Genomic DNA, 23,391 nt, shown 5'->3' on the forward strand with positions numbered 1-23,391 from the left:
CACCACCACCACCACCACCACCACCACCACCACCACCACTACTTAATGCTACACCTCCAGGGTCACCAGGTACAGATGAATAAGGGCTGCAAGGGCCATTAGGGGATCCTGACCCATAGGATGCATACGACACTGATACCCTTACCCCCAATGATCCGGATCTATATCTCATTCACCCCTCCTCCCCCCAAGAAGATGCCTTTTATTTTTAGCAAGTAATTGCTAAGGCAGATTCTTTCCATAATGGTGAGCTGCACAAAGACTCCTTAGAACAGGACAGTTTCTGTGACACCCTCTCTTCAACACATAGAGACACCCAGTATTTACCCATGCTTCCATGCATGATGAGGCATTCTGAGGACATTTTAAAGAGCCAGTCCGTGCCCGAGTTTTCACCCCACGGTTGGACAAAGAATTCAAGGCTGCTCCTTCTGACCACTATTTACCAGGGGCCAAGTTCCACCGGACTCCGTAGTTGCCACAATGTCTCGTAAGTGAGCTAACAGCCAAGCTGCTGGGTACACTCCACCTCCAAAAAAGGAGAACAAGCAAATTCATGCAGCTGGGAAGATTTGCAGCACAGGCAGCGAGTCATTGGCGTATTGCCAATTCTCAAGCCCTTCTGGCCCATTGGAATAAGATGGAGCAACTCTTACAGTACCTCCTGGAGGAACACTGCAGAAGGGGACAACAAATTGTCACAGAAGGCCGATCCATCACCAGCAACTCTTTCCGAAATGCAGTACATGCAGTTGATATGCTGACAGGGGTGTTAATAACAGCGTGCTTCTTAGAGTCACATGGCTTAGGTGTCTGGTTGCTAACCAAAGGTCTAGCAGGCAGTACTAAATATGCCTTTTGACAAAGAGCACCTTTTTGGTCCACAAGTAGACACAACCCTTGATGAGATGAACAAGGACACTGACAAAGCTAAAGCCATGGGAGCATTTCAAATGGCAATGCATAGAGGGTCCTTTTCTTGCACAGGCTACAGGGGTGCATATAAAGCCTCCACTTTCCAACAAAAACAAGGTCAGTCTGCCTACTGTAAGGGTTATTTTAGAGCTTCCTTCAGAGGCGGAAACAACAAATGAAGGGGCAGGGGTGCCTCTGCATGCGGAGCAACACCCACTTCAAAACAGTGACTATCCAATCCTCCTCTGACCATTCCACACTTGTCAGGGGCAGACTACAATCTTTTCACCCAGTATGGGAATCCATCACCACAGACCAATGGGTACTATTAATTATCCAATATGACTTTTTTCTGGAGCTCATTACCACCATACCCAACATCCCACCTTGCACTCACAGATTCTCACAAGATCGTCTCAAAAAGAATTCAAAGCCTTGCTTCTAAAAGGGGCTATAGAACAGCAGGGGTCAGGGGTATATTCTCTATACTTTATTATTCCCCAAAAAGATGGGTCACTGAAACCAATCTTAGATCTCCAACCCCTCAACAAATGCATCCTATTGGAACATTTCCATATGATTACTCTATATGATGTTATTCCACTTCTCTAACAGGGTAACTTTATGGCAACACTGGACCTAAAGGATGCCTATTTTCATATACCAGTACAACATGCACAATGCAAATTCCACAGATTTGTCATAGCATGCAAACATTACCAATTCAGAGTTCTACCATTCGTGGTGACCACAGCACCTCGAGTTTTCACTAAATGTTTGGCAGTAGTTACAGCATATCTGCGCAGAAAAAAACATTCATGTATTCCCCTACCTGGACGATTGGCTCATCCACGCCTGTACTGACCTACAGTGTCAACAGTACACTCAGTTGACAGTGGATCTACTTCAAAGACTAGGGTTTACAGCAAACGTCCCCAAGTCTTACCTTCAACCTCTCCAAATTCAACCTTACTGAGGAGCAATTCTCAACACACAGGTAGGCCATGCTTATCCCAATCCCGCTTGAGTTCAGACCTTTCAGGTAACTCTACCACTGTTCCAACCAAACAAAACTCTCACAGTTCGGACTGTGATGCGTCTGCTTGGAATGATGGCCTTTTGCATTGCCATAGTTCCCCACTCGAGGTTGCACATGCGTCCCCTGCAGCAATGTCTAGCTCGCCGTGATCTCAATCACAGGGTTACCTTGAGGACCTAGTGTTGATAGACCGCCGCACTCACCGTTCTCTGCAATTCTGGAACACCAACAACCTGCTACAGGGGCAGCCTTTTCTGGACCCTGTTTCTCACCTCTCTCTCACTACAGATGCATCGGAGACAGGTTGGGGTGTCCATCTACAAAGACCTCACAGTACAAGGCTTATGGGATCCCAGACAATAATCCCTACACATCATCTACTTGGAGCTTCAGGCGAACTTACTAGCGCTAAAAGCTTTTCTTCTTCATCTATCTCACATGGTTGTCCTGATCTTCACCACCACATTCACCTCTTGGTGGAATCTTTGCCAGGAGCAGATAACGATTTTGCAGACCTGCTCAGCAGGATGCAGCAATAGTCCCACACGTGGGAGCTCCACCAACAAACCCTTCTTCCCTACTTTCAAAAGTGGTGTTTTCCTCAAATAGACCTTTTTGCCACATCCTTAAGCACAAAATGCCCAAACCTCACATCTAAGTACCCACACCCACTGCATGGGCTACGCACTATGGATGAGTTGATCTGGGATATTTGCCCACACGTTTCCACCTCTCCCTCTTATTCCGTTTCTGATTCAGAGACTCAGGCAAACATCTCTCACTATGATCCTAGTAGCCCCCACTTTAGCTTGTCTGCCCTGGTTCACAACAGTAATAGATCACTTAGTAGTTCCTCATGAGAAGCTCCCAAACAGGCCGGACCTTCTCACTCAGAATCTAGGATGAATCAGACACCCAAACCCCAAAACTTTCAATTTTGCAGAATGGCTTTTGAGGTCATAGAGTTTGGCTGGCTAAATTTACCACAAGGATGTATGAACATTCTTAAAGAAGCACGAAAACCTATAACCAGAGCATGGTATGCTGCAAAATGGAACGTTTTGTTTGCGACTGCCAACCCAATAAATAGATCCAATGAAAGTCACAATGCAAGAAATTATTTGCTACATACTTTATTTGAAAAAGGCTAATTTAGCCTACACTTCCATCAGGTTACATCTTGCTGCAATTGCTGCCTATCTCCAAATTAGCATCTCTCACTTCTCAAAATACCAGTCATTAAGACATTCATGGGAGGTTTGAAAAGAATCATTCCTCCTCGGGTTCCTCCAGCACCCTCTTTTTTTTGTGAACATTTTTTATTGTCAAAAAGAAATACATTCAGAAAAAATTCTACTCCACAATAATACAATATAAGGAAAAAAGGGAATAAGAAGGTGGAGATTATACAGGGGTGGTGGCAAAGAAATAGAATATCGGCAGAATATAAAAATATACATGAAAATATGGATATACAAAAAATTATCTGAAAAACAAAGGAGGCTAAAACAACACAGATAGGAAACGCAGGCTAATCCCATCAGAAAATTGGCCTGAGAGTCATCTAACCATCCCCATATAGACCCAAATTTTAGCTAAGCATGTATACTCCTTGCTTTAGCTAAAGCCTTCTCTCTTTCACCGGTTTCCATAACAATTAACCACTATTTGGTCACAGTGGGGGATATGGGAGAGATCCAAGCTCTAGCGATCGCCAGTCGGGCAGCAACCAACATAATTGCAGTTATAGATCTATGCCGGCCACTACCCGCCTTATAACCAAGCATCTTTTCAGCAATCATAAATGTATATTCAACCCCAAGTCGGAGTTTAATAACAAATATTATCTTCTCCCAAAAAAGACTTAAAGCGGGGCACGTACAAACATATGTGTCAGATCAGCTGTGCATAGCCCGCACTTGGGGAAGTTGCAATGCGCCCCTTCATGAACCCCTCCCTGTCTTACCCCACCTTGAGACCATCTAGCGATCCTCTCCGGGGTACGATAAAGTGCAAAAATTGTCCAAAATTGTTGTAGTCGTAAATTAACCGAATGTACAAAGCATGCTATAGTATCAAAAGCACTCTTCACCTCTCCTATAGTAATATTTATCCCTAAGGTCTCACTCGATCTTGATTCTAATTTTGCACAACCATCTAATCTAAACTGAAAGAGAGATCGATACATCCTACTGAAAGCAGCCTGCCGGTTCTGTGAGCCTGAAACACTCCGGATAGCTATGTGTCTAACAAAATAATCCCTTACCTGCTTATATTTAAAAAACATCCACTGAGGAATATCAAACGTTAGATGTAGGTTCTCAAATGATTTGAATCCATTACAATCATACAATTGCCCTAAATGGTACACACCATTCTTTGTCCATTGCAGGTCCATAGTATCTTGAAATATCCCAGGGAGCATCGGGTTACCCCATAGAGGAAGTTTATCATGTATAAGAGATAGAGAAGATCTACCTTTGATGCCCTGCCATGTATAAGCACAGTCTCCAATAGTTTTGTACCGTACACTTTTAAATTAGTTAGGGTCATTGATTCGATACAAAAACATCTGACTCTCTGGGCCAAGAACAAGCTAGTGCCAAAAATCCACCTTATCTGGATTCAAAAGACTGCGCAGGCGCCCAACAAATGCAGCCCACAAATACTATTTAAAATCTGGGAGTTCTAAACCTCCCTGGTTGTAGGAAAGCTTCATTAAACCAATAGCACATCTTGATTATTTTTATAGCCTCAAATAAAACTACTCAAAACCCCATCCAATTTATTAAAAAACAAATAAGGAATTTGCAGCGGGATCTACCTGAATAAGTACAAAAATGTAGGTAGTATCTTCATCTTAATGATGTTGCACCTACCTAAAATACTGATTGGAAGCGTGTGCCACATTTTCAGTTGCTTTGTAATAACAACTAGAAGAGGATCATAATTTCATGAATGGATAAGTTCAATTTTAGGTGAAATACGTACCCCTAAATACATCTCAGTCGGGCATGCCCCTTCCACCGGGAGTTCTGGCTGGAGTTTAAGAAGCACTTGCGTTTTATTACTGTTTCATTTGTAGCCTGAAAAAAGGCCAAACATCTTAGCTTCCATGTTGATACTTTCTATTGCCAATTTTGGCTCCGCTGAAAAGATAGCAATGTCATCCGCGTAAGCAGTGAGTTTCAGTGAGCGCTGCCCAATGTTCAACAGACGTATCATGTCATTTGCCAGAAGTGCCTTAATAAATGGCTCTGCATAGAGAGCAAAAAGAATGCCTACGGTTGATTTGGAGGTGGGGAATGGGGGATTTTACTTTTCTGATGTGAGCTATCACGTTTACATCAAAGGGTATGGCAATGATTAGGTGCTTGTCTTGGAATGTGTCAGGATTACATTGAGGATCTAAAAGACAATAATTACGGGAAAAGCTTAGGGCATATAAACCTCATATAGTACTTCTTTCGGATACGTATATATCGTATAAAGATCGTGGCCATCTTAACCAACTGGGCTTACAGAATATAATATGCACTTCACAGAATATGTCCCTAAGGGGCACTGGTATTTTGGTTTCTAAGACACTGGATTGTCAAATTCATAAGGTATTAGTGGATCAAAGAGGGAGGTTGGCCCTGGCTCAAATTGAGATTAATAGTGTGAAATATGTGTTTTGGGTATTGTATGGACCTAATTTTGATGATCCGACTTTATTTGATTATATTTGCTTGGAATTAGTGAGATGGCAGGGGGCACTTATTGTAATGGAAGATTTTAACTGTGTCATTAATTATGGTATAGATTCTACTAGCCAGCCGCGTGCTTCTAGGATGGCGAAGGTGAGGGCTTCCATTTTAGAACTAGGGCGATTGCATTCACTACAAGATGCGTGGCACTCTTTATTTCCAAGTCAAGTTCATAAGTCTTTATTTCGAATAAAATTCATAAAAGACCACAAAATAAAAATATTTACAAGATATCAACATTTTTGCATATTCCAAGGAACCCCAAATATAAAAAGAAAGGTTGCCCGTAGGCAACATACAAAATTTAAAAACACAAGTTAAGAAGAAGAATACAAGTTAATCAAAGCAGGGTTACACGTTCTTTGCACGTATCAGCCACATCCACCCCAGAAATTTAGCAACACAAATCACAGATTTTTCAGTGCGCATGTCGCGTAGTTTCAACAGGGCAGTGCGATTCTCTACACAATTTAAAGTTTTACAAATTGGTTGCAGCCATTTTAGTCGGGGCAATCGATATGCTGGGCATGCAAAAAATATATGGCCAATACTCTCAACCTGATCAGAGCAAAAAGGACACTTGGAGGTAGAAGACTTTGTCCATCTTGCAGTAAAGGAATTGATCGGCAACGTTCCCACACGAAACTGAAAGTACAGCTTGCGGTCAAGGGCTTTGCATATCAAATCCCAAAAAGGCTCAAGGGATGGTATAATCTTATGTGATAAGAACAATCCCGTTAGGCTATTTTCTGATGAGAGTGAAACCAAAGCAGATTTCTTTGCTGCCCAAAATAGCTCTTTAAACTCCACTTTGGAGGGGAACCTAGCACATTCCGGATGCAGCCATAATTCAGAAAGGCCCATGGAGTGCAGAATCTGTTTGACCTCCCGCAACCAAGGGATTTTCATGGCACCCCACAATGATCTAATTTCACACAATTCGTGGGCAAAAAGGCTAAGCTCATGAGTAGTCCAGAGTCGTCGCCAGAAGGCGACAAGCCGGTACTGTGCCATCTCATCCAGAGGTCTACAGCCCAAATCCAAAAGCAAGGGTTTTATGGGTGTCGATTGCGGAAGCCCAACTAGACTCCGAAGGAACCTATTCTGTGCTATGGTCAATGCTGTCAAGCTTTTGTGACCCCAAATGTCCGCACCGTACAAAATGGCTGCGTTAACCTTGGCCTCATAAATTTTTAAAGCTGGTGTAATGCGTTTTGTCAAGGTTTTTTTTTGTTCCTTTAGCAAGCAGCCAGTGAGGCGGACAAATTTTAGAATTAAAACCTCCAGCTGGGGATTCCAGTTAAGTTGATGGTCAAGAGTCACGCCTAAATAGGACATGACTTTGACCTGTTCAATAGGGACACCTTCTAATAAAAATGAACTTGTAATTTGTTTGTTTTTGTTAAAAACCATAAATTTCGTTTTATCAGCGTTAATCTGAAGGTCATTTTCGGAACAAAATTCTGCAAATCTATTTAAAGCTGCCTGGAGGCCACTCCGAGTCCTAGAGAGGAGCAGGGTATCATCAGCGAATATTAACATGGGGTACTTGGCCCCCCCCAGGGTGGGTGCATCAGTTTGAGTTTCATTAAAGAAGGCAACCACCCGATTAATAAATAGGAGGAACAGCGTGGGTGCCAACACACAACCCTGCCGAACCCCGCGTTCGACAGGGAAGTTGGCGGTTACCTGACCCTGCTTCCCCCATCTTACACGGGCAAAATTATCCTCGTGTAGACGCCTAACCAGCTCTAGAAGTTCAAGTGGAAGGCCCATAAGTCTAAGGGCATCCCATAACTTGGCCCTCGGAACCAGGTCGAAAGCCGACCTGAGATCGACAAAGGCGGCGTACATGACACCTCCGCCCAAGAGGACCACCTTCCAATATAACATGGTAAGGCGAAACACCTGGTCTAGGGTGCTAGTACCTGATCTAAACCCTGCTTGCAAGGGGGAGAGTATATTATTCTGCTCCATCCACCCCTGGATTCTAGCTAGGGCCATTCTTGATACCACTTTCTGAATAGTATCAATCAAGCTGATGGGGCGATAATTTTTCGGAGAAGTTCGATCCCCTTTCTTGTGTACCGGAAGTATTTCAGCCCTTTTCCAGGATTGTGGCACCCTAGCTCCCGCGGCAATAGAGTTTGCTAAAATTGTTATATAAGGGACCCATAATTCTATATTTAATTTAAAAAGATCTGCAGGAACAGCATCTATGCCTGGGGCCTTCCCAGACTGGACTAAGTGTAAGGCATGTTCGGTGTCAGAAAAGCAGAAGTTAAGAACATCCCCATAAACTTCTAGTGAGGTCCCCACTACAGACTCAGTAGCTAAATGAACGATGTTAGGGTCTTTAAATTGAGAGGAAAAGAATTCCACCCAATCATCAGAGGAAACATAATTTTCCGGAGTAAGTGAGTCAGAGCCCCGACCCCACCTAACCAACTCCCAAAACTTAATCTGGTTGGATGATTCACAGGCTTTAAGGAGTTCCGTCCAATATGAATCGTCCCATTCCCTTTTGGCTTCCCAAATAACGCGTTTATAGGCCTGTCGGGCTGTCCTGATTTCTGGGGTATTTCTAGATTTAACAGCAGCGATTAGTATACTATGGGCCTCTCGACAATTTTTAGTATACCAACCTTTGGGTTGCTTCACTTTCTGTTTTCTATATGGCCTAGTAAGCAGTTCTTTAATGGCCGCAAAACATGTCTCGTGAAGATCAACAATAGTGGGCTTAGCCCTGTCGTCGTCAGGTGAAAATGCAAGCATCTTATCTCTGGTTTCAAGGACAAGATTTTCTATTTGACTGACAAGCTCCTGATCTACTATGACCCTTGGCCATTGGACTCGTCTTCTATTGTCACTTAGAACCAGATCTGATGTAATGCAGGCTGTTTCAGCCTGGGGGGGTGCTAAGCCCGGGACCTTAAATACAAATAAGAGTGGATCATGATCACTCTCTGGCCTTATTTCGATTGACATGTCCACTACTGTGTCCCAGGAATCAATATTGACCAAAATATAGTCAATACGACTCACACCAAGCCCATTATTGAAAGTTGGGTTGCCCACCTTATCAGATAAGCAACGCCCGTTCACCGCACGGAACCCCCATTCCAAACAGAAACCAAGCCAGTGGAGGGCAGCCTCCGTTCCCTTAACTCCCTTAGTTATAGCCAGCGGGGGAATGTTCCAGACAGAGTCATCCTCCAACCCTATATCCTCACCTAGATTCATAATGGGTTCAAATGTGCAGTTCAAGTCACCAGCCACCAAAACGAGCTGGTCACTTTTCTGCTCATTTAGGAAGGCTTCCAAGTCATTAAGGATGGGTTGTTTTTTTCCACCCTGACAACCCCTGGCATAGATATTAATTAAAAGGATGTCCTTGCAGTTCTCCTTGCGCAATAGTAGACAAAGGAGATCGGGGTTCTTCACCTGGATTTCCTTCACACTAAAGCAGAGTGAGTTTTTTACCCAAATAGTTAACCCACCTGAAGGCCTGCCCCTAAGACCCTGCAAAGCAGGTATATAAAAGTTTAGAAAACCTACTCTAAACAGGGGATCAACTGACCAGGTTTCCTGGAAAACGATGATATCATGAGTGATGATGAAATCGACCCAATCATCGTTGTCCAGGCGACCCCTTAAACCTGCTATGTTCCAAGATGCCATATTTATTGGGTTAGCTGGATTACTAAAACTGGAGGTCGCAGTGTGTCCCGGAACTCCAGACTCAATCAGAATACGCTCACCAACGATGTCCACTGGAAGTAGTAATCCCGATGGCATCATGGTGCATTCTATACTAGGTGCTACCCGGGAAGGCAAGCTGAGATCTACTGGATGCTTAAGAGCAACCCCCCCCCATGTCAGTCAACCTCATCCAAACAGCCAAACATGTTACAGGTAGGCACACCTTGCCATCCAGTGTTCTGTGTGGGCCCACCGTACCCAAAGCCTCTATGCCTGGGCTTTTGAATTGTCATCCAAGACCCACCCATGTCAAATTGCCGTTGAGGGGGATAAAAAAAGGTGAGGGGTCTAACAACGATTGACTGATCACCTTCGTAATGGGGCCATGAGCAAAGGTGCTGTGCAGTATTGGGATCAGCAAATGACACCACTATACAGTCACCAGTAATGTTTTTATAAGTGCGTCCAACCCATGGTACTCTTCGCACCATTAAGACCTGGCTTCTTAGGTGACTAGGTATCTGTCTGTTCTTGTTTAGCCAGTGGATGACCTTATTTTTAAGAGACCAAGGGTCCTCTTTTGTTTGGTGGCCAAGAGAAGGAACGCCAGTTAATATGATGACATATGAGCTCGCCTCAGGAGGTAGATCAATATATCCACCACGAAAGTTTGGTCTACTAGATTCTAACGGTGGACAGTTTTTATTAATCAAGTCGTTAGAACGTTGTACAACAGGTTTTAGGCTAGGTTTTGGACGTGTTGTATTCTGTGATGCGGTAGTGTGAGCCCTCGCCTTTGGTGGAATTGTAGTTTTAGCAGGGCAAGCTTGTTGTGTGGGTTTCGGTGGTATTGGGTCCTGAGGCATAGAACAAAGGCTAAGATTAGAAGAGTTGATGGCACTATCTCCAACAATTGTGCGAGGTTTAGGCACAGGTTTGGGGTTTGTGGTGGGGGGGGCAGGTGGGTCTGCCACAAGTGGCTGTGGCATCAAGCTCCCATCCTGTATGACCCTAGCTTCCATTTGCTTGAGACTAAAGCTAGCCAATGTAACAATAGTTTTGTCCATTTCTAACAAATGGTTTTCCATACGGGAGAGTCGTAGTTCTAGGGGAGTAAGTAACTTTTTGAGCGTGTCCCAAACTGTTTGTAAAAATTCCTCATCCCTCCTTCTGTCCCCCTCAACCTCACTCAATCTACACTTGTTTGGTACTATGTTATGGTTGACCTGGGAATTTTCCACTAAGGATTCAAACTCTACATCACTTGGGGCAAAACTAATGTCACTACCAAGTGGGGCAGGTACAACTTTATCTTTTGCATCCTCTGTCCCTAGTATACCCAATGGACGTCGATTATTAAAAAACTGGGAAAGGGCAATCCTTGCCTTTTTACGAGCAAAGGTAGACCTTGCCAGAATTTTTTTCCGCTGGAGGGCAGCCTTTCTAGCGATAGCAGCTGACCTGGGCATGACAATTTTCCCCGGTGATTTTTTCCCTGCCACAAAAATGGATGGTACAGGCACCTCTGAAGCGGTTGGAATAGAAACCTTAACTTGCTTAAGAGGAGATACGGGTGGCGGGTGATGCATTTCAGCCATTGTAATCAAGGGGCGAGGGCCAGCTGGACGCTCGGGAGTTAGTGCTAAGGCCAGCTTTCCCAGGGACGATTTTTTGGAGGAAGCAATGTCCATAGACAGTTTCCGCGCAGCATCTAATTCCAAGGAAACCCTGTGCTGCATTTTATTTATTTCAGCATCAATGGCCAAGTTAGTCTTTGTGAGGAAATCATCCAGAGTCCCACTAGGTTTTTTGAGACCCATGGCAGTTTTGCTCCGACTACCCCGTGAGCACATTATTGACACAACAGAAAACAAGGATACACAATGAAGTTAACACTAATAACAAAAAAGGTAATATAATGAAACCAAGGGGGGTAGCCCAGCCCAGCCCTCTTAGACCTCGAACGGCCTCAAACGGCCCGCTCTTAGCCCGGTCTTCGCCCCGGCGCTGCGTCCCGCGCTGCGGGAGACAAACACTGTTTATAGTAACTAAGATTAGGCGGAGGGTGGAGCTACAGGGAGAGCGGACCGGAAGGTGGACTCGGTCTCGCAGGGACACCTGGGATAGGTAGTCCCTGCACGCTCGCAGCCCTGTAGCCTTGCTGGTCCCTCTGTACAAAGCGAAGTGCCCCCACAGTAACAGGCAGAGTCCAAGCAAACGAAGCGGCACCCGCGGAGCGGGTGCGGCGAGCTTCTCACTCAAGGCAGCAGAAGGCAGGTGAGCGCGAGTCCCACAGAGCGCTGACGGTGAATGGTGTCCCAAAGGTCAAGGGCTGTTCCAGGTGATTTTCACAGCACACCGAGGGGCAGAGGGCGGAGCTACAGGGAGAGCGGACCGGAAGGTGGACTCGGTCTCGCAGGGACACCTGGGTTAGGTAGTCCCTGCACGCTCGCAGCCCTGTAGCCTTGCTGGTCCCTCTGTCCAAAGCGAAGTGCCCCCACAGTAACAGGCAGAGTCCAAGCAAACGAAGCGGCACCCGCGGGTGCGGCGAGCTTCTCACTCAAGGCAGCAGAAGGCAGGTGAGCGCGAGTCCCACAGAGCGCTGGCGGTGAATGGTGTCCCAAAGGTCAAGGGCTGTTCCAGGTGATTTTCACAGCACACCGAGGGGCAGAGGGCGGAGCTACAGGGAGAGCGGACCGGAAGGTGGACTCGGTCTCGCAGGGACACCTGGGTTAGGTAGTCCCTGCACGCTCGCAGCCCTGTAGCCTTGCTGGTCCCTCTGTCCAAAGCGAAGTGCCCCCACAGTAACAGGCAGAGTCCAAGCAAACGAAGCGGCACCCGCGGAGCGGGTGCGGCGAGCTTCTCACTCAAGGCAGCAGAAGGCAGGTGAGCGCGAGTCCCACAGAGCGCTGACGGTGAATGGTGTCCCAAAGGTCAAGGGCTGTTCCAGGTGATTTTCACAGCACACCGAGGGGCAGAGGGCGGAGCTACAGGGAGAGCGGACCGGAAGGTGGACTCGGTCTCGCAGGGACACCTGGGTTAGGTAGTCCCTGCACGCTCGCAGCCCTGTAGCCTTGCTGGTCCCTCTGTCCAAAGCGAAGTGCCCCCACAGTAACAGGCAGAGTCCAAGCAAACGAAGCGGCACCCGCGGAGCGGGTGCGGCGAGCTTCTCACTCAAGGCAGCAGAAGGCAGGTGAGCGCGAGTCCCACAGAGCGCTGACGGTGAATGGTGTCCCAAAGGTCAAGGGCTGTTCCAGGTGATTTTCACAGCACACCGAGGGGCAGAGGGCGGAGCTACAGGGAGAGCGGACCGGAAGGTGGACTCGGTCTCGCAGGGACACCTGGGATAGGTAGTCCCTGCACGCTCGCAGCCCTGTAGCCTTGCTGGTCCCTCTGTCCAAAGCGAAGTGCCCCCACAGTAACAGGCAGAGTCCAAGCAAACGAAGCGGCACCCGCGGAGCGGGTGCGGCGAGCTTCTCACTCAAGGCAGCAGAAGGCAGGTAAGCGCGAGTCCCACAGAGCGCTGACGGTGAATGGTGTCTTTATTTCCAACAATACCTGGCTACACATACTACTCCATACCGCATCGGCAATACTCTAGGATTGACATGGCTTGGATTTCAGATAGCAATTTGTTGGGTTCAGATATGGAGATGGAGATGTGTGCTCGGATTACATCCGACCGTAATCCCATACTACTATCTTTTTTGGCCAACCCTTTGCCTAAAACAGCTTGCCCTTTTTCGTTATCACGATATCTGGTTACGGACTCTGAATATTTGGCTTTTATCTCTAAATAAACGATCGGAATATTTGGAAGACAATTTAGGGTCCGCTTCTCCCTGTGTGGCATGTGATGCTATGAAAGCATATATTCAAGGAGCTACCCAGTAGTTTGTTTGGCAACAAAATAGAGAACGAGAGAAGCCAGCTAAGGAAGCCTATCAAAGGCTTATAGCTAGTGAGCTCCAGCATACTGAGGCTGTCCAACAGGGAGCGGTAGATCAGGACTCTTTGTATTCCTCCCTAGTGGAGGACAGGGTAGCGATAAATAGGGCTTTAAACGAGAAGGTAGCAGCTAGGTTTACTAAGCACAAGACACTGCAATGTGAGTATGGCGATTGTATAGGGAAGGTTCTAGCCCATCAGCTTAAGGACAACCATCGTAAGACGATGATTAAAGCTATCCAGGGGGGTACATTATATAGATGCCCCCAGGAGATTGCGGATCAATTTTCTATCTTCTACCAGCAATTATACTCTCCAATCCCAGCGCAAGATCTGACTGGTATGCAGAGTTATCTGGATGGGATAACCTCTCGGTTTTGCCGGAAGAAGACTCGCTCCTATTAGAACAGGAAATCACTGTGGAGGAAATCATGGAAGCAATAGTGGGCTGCAACTGGGGGATGCTATCCGGGCTGAGTTTTATAAGAGTTGTAAAAGTTTGCTGGCTCCTGCGCTTAGAGAAGTAATTGGGCAAATTGGGGTAACTGGTCGAGTTCCAAATTCATGGAATGTGGCCAACATAATTTTTTTTAAAAAGGATAAAGTACCTGAGGAACAGGCTTCTTATCGCCCAATTTCTTTAATAAATGCAGATGCCAAAGTGTTTGCTAAGATACTGGCTACCCGGTTAGCTCCAATGATGGCCAGTCTGGTTTCTCCCCAGCAGCATGGATTTATACATGGGAGAGATAACACTGCCCATGTCAACACGGCAGTGGCGGCTTTCGATGCTGCGGGGAAGCTAAAAACTAAACGGGGCATGGTACCATTGGATGCAGAAAAAGCATTTGACTGGTTGGCCTGGGAATATCTTTGGGCAACACTTACCGCATTTGGGGTCATGGAGAAATTTAGGAAATGAGTCCAAGCTATGTACCATAGCCCTATGGCTAAATTACTTTACTTCAATATTCAAACAGTTCCCTTTCCCATCCCCTGTGGCACAAGACAGGGTTGCCTCCAGGGCCCTCTTAGAACCTTAGCATTGTTCTAACCAGACTCATGGGTCCACCTTTTGAACCTCTTCACTCATGCCCCCTTCAATGTCTTTCATGGAAAGTGGCATTCTTGTTTCCCATTACCACACTCAGGTGTGTTAGGGAGCTCCAGGCTTTAACCTTGGAAGAACCTTTCTTCTAAATACATGGAGACAAGATGGTTCTTTGTACTAATCCTAAATTCCTATCTAAAGTAGTCTCTCAGTTTCATCTCAGTCAATCCATTGAGCTCCCAGTTTTTTCCCCCTAACCCAGATTCTGTGGCTGAAAAAGCTCTCATAACATAGATGTAAAAAGAGCTCTCATTTTCTATATACATGGAACTAAAACTTTCAGGACAACAAAGCAACTTTGTAGCCTCTTCTCCAGCTCATAAAGGCAACCCTATATCCAAATTGGGCATCGCCAGATGGATTGTCAACCTTGCTACATTAAGGGCAAAAGAACTTTACCTGTTACTCCTAGGGCACATTCCACTTGTAAAAAGAGAGCTATATTCCCATAACTGACATTTGTAAGGCAGCTACATGGTCTACCCCATACACATTTACTAAACACTATTGTGTGAATGTTTTAGCAAGCCAACAAGCCAGTGAAGGTCAGACAGTGCTATGTACCCTTTTTCAAACTCCCACAGGCTATCCACTGCTTCTAAGGAGGGACTGTTGTACAGTCTGTGCACAGCATGCCGTCCTACAGCCACACATGGCATCAAACAGATTATGTTACTTAGCCTGTAAGCATCTGCTCGTGGCATGTAGTGCTGTAAATTCACATGAGCCCTCCCTCCTCGCCGGATGTCCGTGACCGTTGTGGTTACATTACATACTTATGAGATACACTCACATTTAGCATGGTCATCCTTGTGATTACACACTCCTTTCTCACCTGCCTGCGGGAAGCCAATCTAATCGCACTATCACCAAGATGTGGAGTAACTCTTACTCGTGACTCGAAAGACTTCTTCGAAGAAAAACAATGTGCACAACTCCGGACCCAACACTAGATGGCAGGAGTATGCAGAGCGTGTGACTCTACAGCACTACATGTCATGAATAGATGCTTGCAGGGTAAGCAACATGATCCTTCATAGTCATTGGAGGAGGAGGAACGTCCCTTTGTGGCTATTTAACATTTTCCTGCTCAAGAAAATGATTCCCTCCTATGTTGCCGCAGTTACAGCTGCAGTTGCAGCCTACACTGCTTCCAGCACCACAAAGGTCACCTGCAGTGGTTTCTCTTTCTCAAGAGTGTCTTGGGGTGAAATGTCATCAGTAAGAAAGGCAGCACTGAATATGTTTTGTTGTAGAGAGTGGTCACAGCATCAGAACAGACATTATACTAGTTCAGAGTTGCAGAGAATACGCAGGATATGAATGCTAGAATATAGACACCATCATTTTGCACCATGGAGTCGCACAGGACAGTATTCTCCCACCATCGAGTTCAAACATCCTCTCTATTGACAGAAGCAGCAGTAACACCACCAGCAACAAAAAGAGCTGTTTGACAAATAATGATACAATTTTGTGGTGCTTAGGTAAACCAGCAGTTCTGAGTAGTGTTGCGTAACACCCCAAGGGCCACTTGGCAGGGCACAGTACTTCAATGGAAAACAAAAATGGGTGCTAGATGTTGTACAGGAGGGTTACCAGCTCAGGGTTTGCAGTTTTCCACAACCGCATTCCACCAAGGAGAACAAGGGTGCTGGACTAGCTTTTACAGGTACAAACTATGATGCAAAAGGTAGGCAAGAAAGTTTCAAAGCAGCAGACTATCAAAGGGATTTACCCCTGATACATTTTTCCCAAGAAAGAAGAGCCCAAAGATAAATTCGGGCACATATTAGATTGACATCTCAACAGATTGAAAATTAAAAGCCTAGACCACTTGTGCTGCACCAGATTTACCGTCCTCCTCCCAGTTTACACCAGGGAATTAGATGTGCACCATACACAAAGAGAGGGCATCTTTTTACGTATGGCTCATCAAGAAACACAAGTTTTCTACTCTTCCTGATGTGTGGTTAAGATTACTAGTACAGAGTTGTGTCCTGCTGTTCAAAATCCCTCTGTGTCAGCTTTCCAAATGCATAGTGATGGGGGCATTCATAATGTTGAAGGATTTTTATCTATCCATACTCTTATCAGTAATAGCTGGTTGAACAAAGCCTACTTAAAAGAAGGTGACAAAGGTTTTACAAATAACAACCAAACACGTTCTCTTCTTGGGTCTTCAGAATAAACTTCGACATATTCACAATCATTTTAGTACCACCCCTTAAGATGTTTATACCCTCTATTGCACTAAATTCCATTCTGATTCAAAGTAGCAATGCCACAGTAAAATACCTGAATAAGATAGAAGTGACAAGCTCTAGTTTTGTCTGGGCACAGTAGATCTGGCACTGGCTCAGTCTTTGAATCTCCATATCAGAGTAATCTGGTTAAAAGGCCTTTAGAATGCTAGGCAGTCTTTCTGAGCAGGCATCTCTGGTAACAATACAAATTATTCTGATAGAGACATCTAGCCGCAGATCCCTTTCCTTTGAATTTCCCAAGTGTCAGACTGGATTGGGAAAAACTTTGTGTGAGCTGTACCCCTGTGCACCAGTAGGTGGCGTTGATCGACTCTATACTTTGTCTGCACCAGAAGTGATGTCCACGTCACGTATATATGAGCCATCGTGGCACGCTGATGTCTGTTCTTTTCATTTTGTACCAGTTAGCACTGATCTGGAGAAAGAGCTACCCCTCTGTTGGTTTTGACCGAATTTTTGTCTATTTTTTTTTTGGGGAGGGGAAATTTTGCTCTTGTTGTGTTCAGGATGTCTTTGAGGATAGACAGGGTTTAAACAATGTGGTGCGTGTCATCTCACTATGTCGGTTGTAGACCTACACCTAGTGTGTCTGTGGTGTCATGAGCGCGACCACGAATACAAGTTGTGCTCGGGCTGCTGAGTCATGGCACTAAAGGCTTTGAGGGAGCGGCCCTTGAAACTGCTAGTGGCTTGGCAGACGAGACTGCAGAGATTGAGAAGTAGGTCGCGGGACTGCTTTAGGATCCCAAAGTCCTCTTCCTTCCTCTCAAAGTCATTAGAGCATTCAGGAAAGAGGCACAAGAAGCATAACAGCATGCTTTAACTTCTCCTTGTCCGTCGCCTGACATAACAAAGGACCATCGACTCAGAGCCTTCCAGCTTTTTTAGGGTTTGGAGCAACCCCCGCTCAGGTAAAATAATTTTACGAGGCCATGCTAACAAACAGTGATTGGGTCAAATGCAGACCCATCCCCAACAAGATCTCACAGTAGTGACTGATGCGTCACTTCTGGGATGGGGATGCCATCTGGGAGAGGTAGAGATCAGAGGACTCTGGTCTCCCACGGAATCCAGACTCTTTGCTGGAACTTCAAACAATCTGACTGTCATTGAAAGCCTTTCTACCCTCCATCAAGGGAAGTCTGGTGCAGGTGTTCAGACGACACCATCGCCATGTAGTTCTGTAACAAACAGGGCGGGGTGGTGTCGTTCACCCTTTGTCGAGAAGTCCTGCTTCTTTGGAAATGGCTGGAGCATCAGAACACATCCCTGGTGGTTCAACACCTGGCAGGTTTCCTGAATCCAGAGTAGACAAACTCAGCCGTCCATGCCTAGCAGATCTTTAATGGCGTCCCCTACCTGGAGGAGGCGTAAGGTCTTTTTCATCAGTGGTGAGAGCCTTGGTTAGATCTGTTTGCCTCTGCCCAGAACGCTCGATGTCAGAAAATATGCGCGCTGGATTTTCCAAGGCGGCTGTCACTCGGAGATGCTTTTCGTCTCAAGTGGAGCTCAGGTTGATGTACTAGACGACTCCAAAGGGAATGCTATTTGGATAGACTAGTAACATAACATACATTTCATCACACTTTTTCGCGAGTTCCTCTGTACTGTAAGGTGATTATTAAGCTGAAACAACACACATTGAGAATGGTCTTCATTGTTCTTGATTGGCCATGCTCAAAGTGGTGCTTAGATCGGTTACAGTCTCAGGAAAGATTCAGGGTACCTCAGTTCGTTGTCCCTAGAATGTCAATTGCGTATTTCCTTCACAAGTAACTTTCTGTTCACCATTCCTGTTATTGAGACTCCTAGAGTGTTTCAATTTTCCTACCTGTCAGAAAACCTTCTCCCCTTGTTTCCCTTATCATTTCAATATAGTCTTGTCCAAATTAATGCCTACCATCTTTTGAACTCGGTCACAAGCCAGATCTACATTTGTTTTGAAAGGTCGCTTTTCTACTGGTTATGAAATGAGCAAGAAGCATGATGAGATTCAAGCTCTAGGTACCGCACATTTTTATTTATAATTTCCTTCACACTTTCCTCTCTTGTTCCTTTCCAGAAGAAGATTACATTTTCATGGGAAGCAGACCATTTTGTTGTCCTGGTTATCCCCTAATTGGATCTCTTTAGCAGAATGGTTGTGCTTAAGTTAAACTTCATAAGAGCTATTAAATATTATCTTGATGAGACTGAAGATACTGAAAAACGTATCTTAAAATTGTCAGTCTCTTCCCCCTCATATAATACTTTAAAAACAATCGATGCTGAGGTGAATGGTGTCCCATAATATTGCTTTTTACCAGAACATCAACAAATCTCTTACACATGCTCCCAAAGCTCACTCCATAGGAGGAGCAGCACTGATGGATTTTCAGACCGGTCATCTTGAATTCAATTGACACCCTAGCCAAACATTACTTTGCATTGCTTCTGACTCCACATCTAACATTTTAGTTGGTCAAATCTCGCTCTCTGCAACCTGTTGCATGCTTTATTTAATAGAGGGCATAGAGTTGTTACTAGGCTGTCTTGGGTTTCCTGGAGATACCTTCTTTGAATGAGATAGAAAGATCACGTCTCCCATTGGAGTAGAATACTGCCCCAGCTCCTGGTCAGAATATAATTCAAACTGGCCTGGTACATGTTCAGATGTTACCATCATTTGGGGACTGCGTCACTGATTATCTCCCCGTGTACTGTGCCTCTTCAGATTTAGGTTTAAATCAAGATCGACAGAGCCGTAGTAATAGAAGGAACACGTTGGGGATTTTCTTTACATACAGCTTAAAGAATTATCCACTTTCTCGGGCTGTGAAGCAGTCATGAGTAACTATCAGTTGTAGCCCTCTCTGGCAAACCAGCACATAGAGACCCTGCTAGAATTGGTGGGTGCCTTCTAAATGGAAGCATTCGTTCTTTGAGTCGATAATGAATCTAAGTGATTTTGCACAACTTGTCCCCTTGGGGGGTGAAGCCATTTAGGTTCAATTCAGGAAGGTACTTGATATCCAATTGTATTTTATCTTGAGGATAGTTTCAGTTGATGAATGTCACTGGTTGAGGTGATGCAGAGATAGATTTCAGCATTAGCTGCATATTAATCAAACTTGAGGTTATGGCCAATCAGTTTGGATCTGAGGGATCCAAGTAGAGGTAGTAAATGTTGGGGAAATGGCCCAGGAGGCTGGGTGATCCCCACCAGTACTTTACCCCTTTTCCACAAACTACTGCTATTTATTGACAGTCCATGACTTAACAAGATGGGGTAGGTGAATTTCTAACCTGTACCGTTTAGAAGTGATTGGTGAGAGGACAGTTCTATCAATGAAAAGGAGGTAGGAGCTGGCCCACCAATATTCTCCCGGTGTCACTACTAAAAACAAGTGTATGTTTTCTTTAAAAAGCTGACATTACACCTTTTCACAGAAAATATAATTAAATATCAATCTGGGCAAAAAATTGAACTGAGACATTTTAAGGTGGGAATGTGTGGTAATTTGTCTACCAGCCAACTCATGTACATTTCACAAGTAAGTTACAAAGGCCTCCCTTAAAGTCTATGTAGAATTTGGCATTTTCCATGAAGCCTCAGTTTCTTACCCCTGCTTTCACTTAATTGTTTACGGGTTATCTGGAACAATAGAGGATGCATAATATTTCTAACCAGTACTGGTATGTGTTATCAACGCTATGTGCATAAGAAAGTAAAATGCAAGGGTGTTGTGAATCCATCCACTTTCCCAGCTTCAGCGAGGGTCTACACTGGGTCGACTGAGATAGTACTCATTACTTTCTTTGCTTTGATGCTTGACTCACAGGCACTTTTTAATTTGGTGAATGCAGGTGGGGCTCACAGGCACTCATTTGTGGGGGGGCACACTTATTTTTTTCTCATTAGAGCAAAAAAGAGAAAAACACTCAAGGGGGAAACAAAGGTAGAGAACAATAGAAAAAATACAACAAACGGAGAAAGCAGGAACCTACAAGAGACAAAGGGGGAGGGAGTATCTGGTGATGGATTAAAGAGGCATGAGGTGGAATCAAGACTAAGCAGCCTTGGACCCCAAAATCTGATAGTGCGGCCACAGGCTTCTGAGTAAAACCCTGGGTACTGCTCAGGGGTCTCTGGTCATAAGCTGATACACGCAAGATGATACAGTGAGTTGGATCGGAGGGAGGACAGAGACATTAGGTACTGGGAAGAGAAAAGATAAATTAGAAATCTAGCAAAGTAAAAAGTGTGAGAGTAGATGGAATGAGCACATGAATGTTAGATGGAAAGAAATTTGGTTTGAAGGCAGGAATGGTTGCAGGCAGATGCCAGGAGAGACCAACAGATTGAAGGGTAAACAAAACAAGCATTGACATAGCCAATAGGTCTCGCCTTTGGGACCTGCTGCATAACTAAATATTTATAAGGTCCCAAAGGCGAGACCTATTGGCTATGCCAATGCTGGTTATAGTTTCCTGTGAATCTTTTCATAACAAAATTAATTGTTGATATTACATGACCATTCTGTTTCTATAATTGGGGATTTCTGGTTAAAAGCAAAAATGAATTAACTTCTTCTGCATGTGATTCAATGTTTATGACTTCTAATGAATGATGATTGGCTGAGAACTTTGTCCCTCTTCACCCTAAGCCCCCTGCACTTCATAGAAACGTGTTTACAGCCCCACATCTCATGTGGTTAGAGAGATACCAATTTGCTAATTGGATATTGATAGGTGCTAAATTATGTAGGGGTCAGACAGGGATCAGAACAAGGGACAAGTAATTTGAGAGATGCTTAAGGATGTTGCTGAGGCAAAAGGCGGAGACCTCGGTGGGCTGAAGTCTCATGGCAGGACTACTTTTGCCTTCAAATTCAATACGAACAGGGTTTCCAGTGACCTCTACAAGACGGAGGTGTTTTCACATGTATGAAGGAAGGAGGTCTTGGGAAGAAGAGTATAGATTTTATGTTGATGGAGATGTGACTTGTACTTAATGGAAGAGGGATGACTGCAAGCTTTAGGAAGGCTGCTCTTATAAGAATTGCCAATTAGCTGAAGAATCCGTAATTGTGTACTTCTCTGAAGAGGTAGTTTGCAGGCAGTATATTTGTACACAATCAGGTGCCCACGGCTGTCTCGGTCACATGATCTGAGCTGAGCTTGTGTAGGACACAAGCCCACAATCAAGCCTTCACAAATGTGTGCCTTCATCTGTCGATCTGCATGCCATGTTCCCTTGGCCTACCTTCCGCTGAGCCTCTGATGTTTGTGTGATTTCAGCTGTACCTGTGATGGTCAGGTGCCTTTGCTACACATGTGAAGGTAAACTGACCTCAGCTGCATCTCTCTATGTAGGTTGTTGAGCTGTTATGAGTCTGTGTACTCTTGTGAAAGTCGAGCACCATCAGCTGGATTTGCTCATGGGTATGTCTGGTGGGGCCCTATGTGGATCACAACGTTTGCTGCACGTGTAGTGCACCAATAGATGCATTCAGTGGTCACTCAAGTGGAAGACAACAATGCTTCTGCTCACAAGATCCCTAGTTGACTGTTGTATGTTTTTCTTTCCTGCCTGCGACAAGGTGCTAACCGGAAGGTGTTGCTGAGCCTGCTTAGTAGTGTAGGAGCTGAGCGCTGCTACCCTCCTTCCCCTGACTCGTCTCCAGCCTTGTATCCCCATACTTCCCGGAGCAGCAATAGCAGCATAGGTAATACCCATCTCTTCCCCCCCTCCATCTCATTTCGGAGGGTGCGGGACAGTCCTGTCCTATCTTCTGTTTTTTCAGTTGCCTCAACTCTTCCTGCTCAGTGTTGCTTCTCTTTTTCCTTCGGGTGAGAGTTTGGATGGATGGATGCCTCGGTTGATGTGCGGCTCCTCTCACAACTCTGGCTACAATTTACACCAAGGCCTGCCTAGATGAGGTAATCACCTCATAACTCACATCCAGATACCGGCTGGGCTGCCGCAGTCTTAAAGCACACTTTATGCATTAATACACTCTGTGCACCTACTTTACTTGTCCTCTGACAGTTTTTTTGGGGTTCATTTTACAGACCCAGTAGGAGATAGAAGGGGCATTAAGGGTGGCTTGTTATCTTGCAGAGTGGCATGCACATGTTTGTATGACTGGAGAAAGGACTGTCCATCTCCATTTTCCAGAGCTGCCTGACAATCTTCAGGGTACAAATGAATGCAAATTTGACTACCTTTCCGGAGCGAGGTCCCAACCCAGGTCGCAAGAGGGTATCCACTGACCAGAACTAAAGTAAGCAGCCACATCAATGAGGATTATGATTTTCCTGTTATTTCCTCCTCAGTCATCTCTCTCATTCATAATTCCTGAGGGTTTGAAGCAGATGCACTAGTGCAGCTCTTACTAGTGGCTGAAATTGACTGTTTGGACCTAGTAGGTGCTCCACAATGACGGCAGGACCTACTGCGGGTTGTGAGTCATCTATAACACTTTTTGGGAGAGCGCAACCTCACAAGCACGCATGCATATGCTCTTTCTGGTGGATATTTCTATCCACAGATTCCTCACTTTTTTAATCCCCACAGGCACCAGACTGGATCTGGAATCTTTTCCTGCAACAGCCTCTGTTCACTGGTAGGTGACACCATTGGATTCCAGTGCAAGTTTGGTCCACCTCTGAAAGTAA

General features: G+C 45.2%; 1 protein-coding gene across 8 annotated transcripts in view; it reads left to right on the plus strand.

Moving 5' to 3' along the window:
* Positions 1-23,391, plus strand: part of PLA2G6 (phospholipase A2 group VI) — a 593,695-nt gene that overhangs the window by 425,321 nt on the left and 144,983 nt on the right. For all 8 annotated transcript variants that reach the window (XM_078683792.1, XM_078683798.1, XM_078683782.1 and 5 more), the window contains one exon: positions 22,314-22,439. In XM_078683792.1, the coding sequence (XP_078539918.1) occupies positions 22,314-22,439 (126 nt within the window). The remainder of the gene's footprint in view (positions 1-22,313; positions 22,440-23,391) is intronic.

Source organism: Lissotriton helveticus, chromosome 1_1 (genome assembly GCF_964261635.1).
Source record: "Lissotriton helveticus chromosome 1_1, aLisHel1.1, whole genome shotgun sequence".
Taxonomy (NCBI): Eukaryota; Metazoa; Chordata; class Amphibia; order Caudata; family Salamandridae; genus Lissotriton; species Lissotriton helveticus.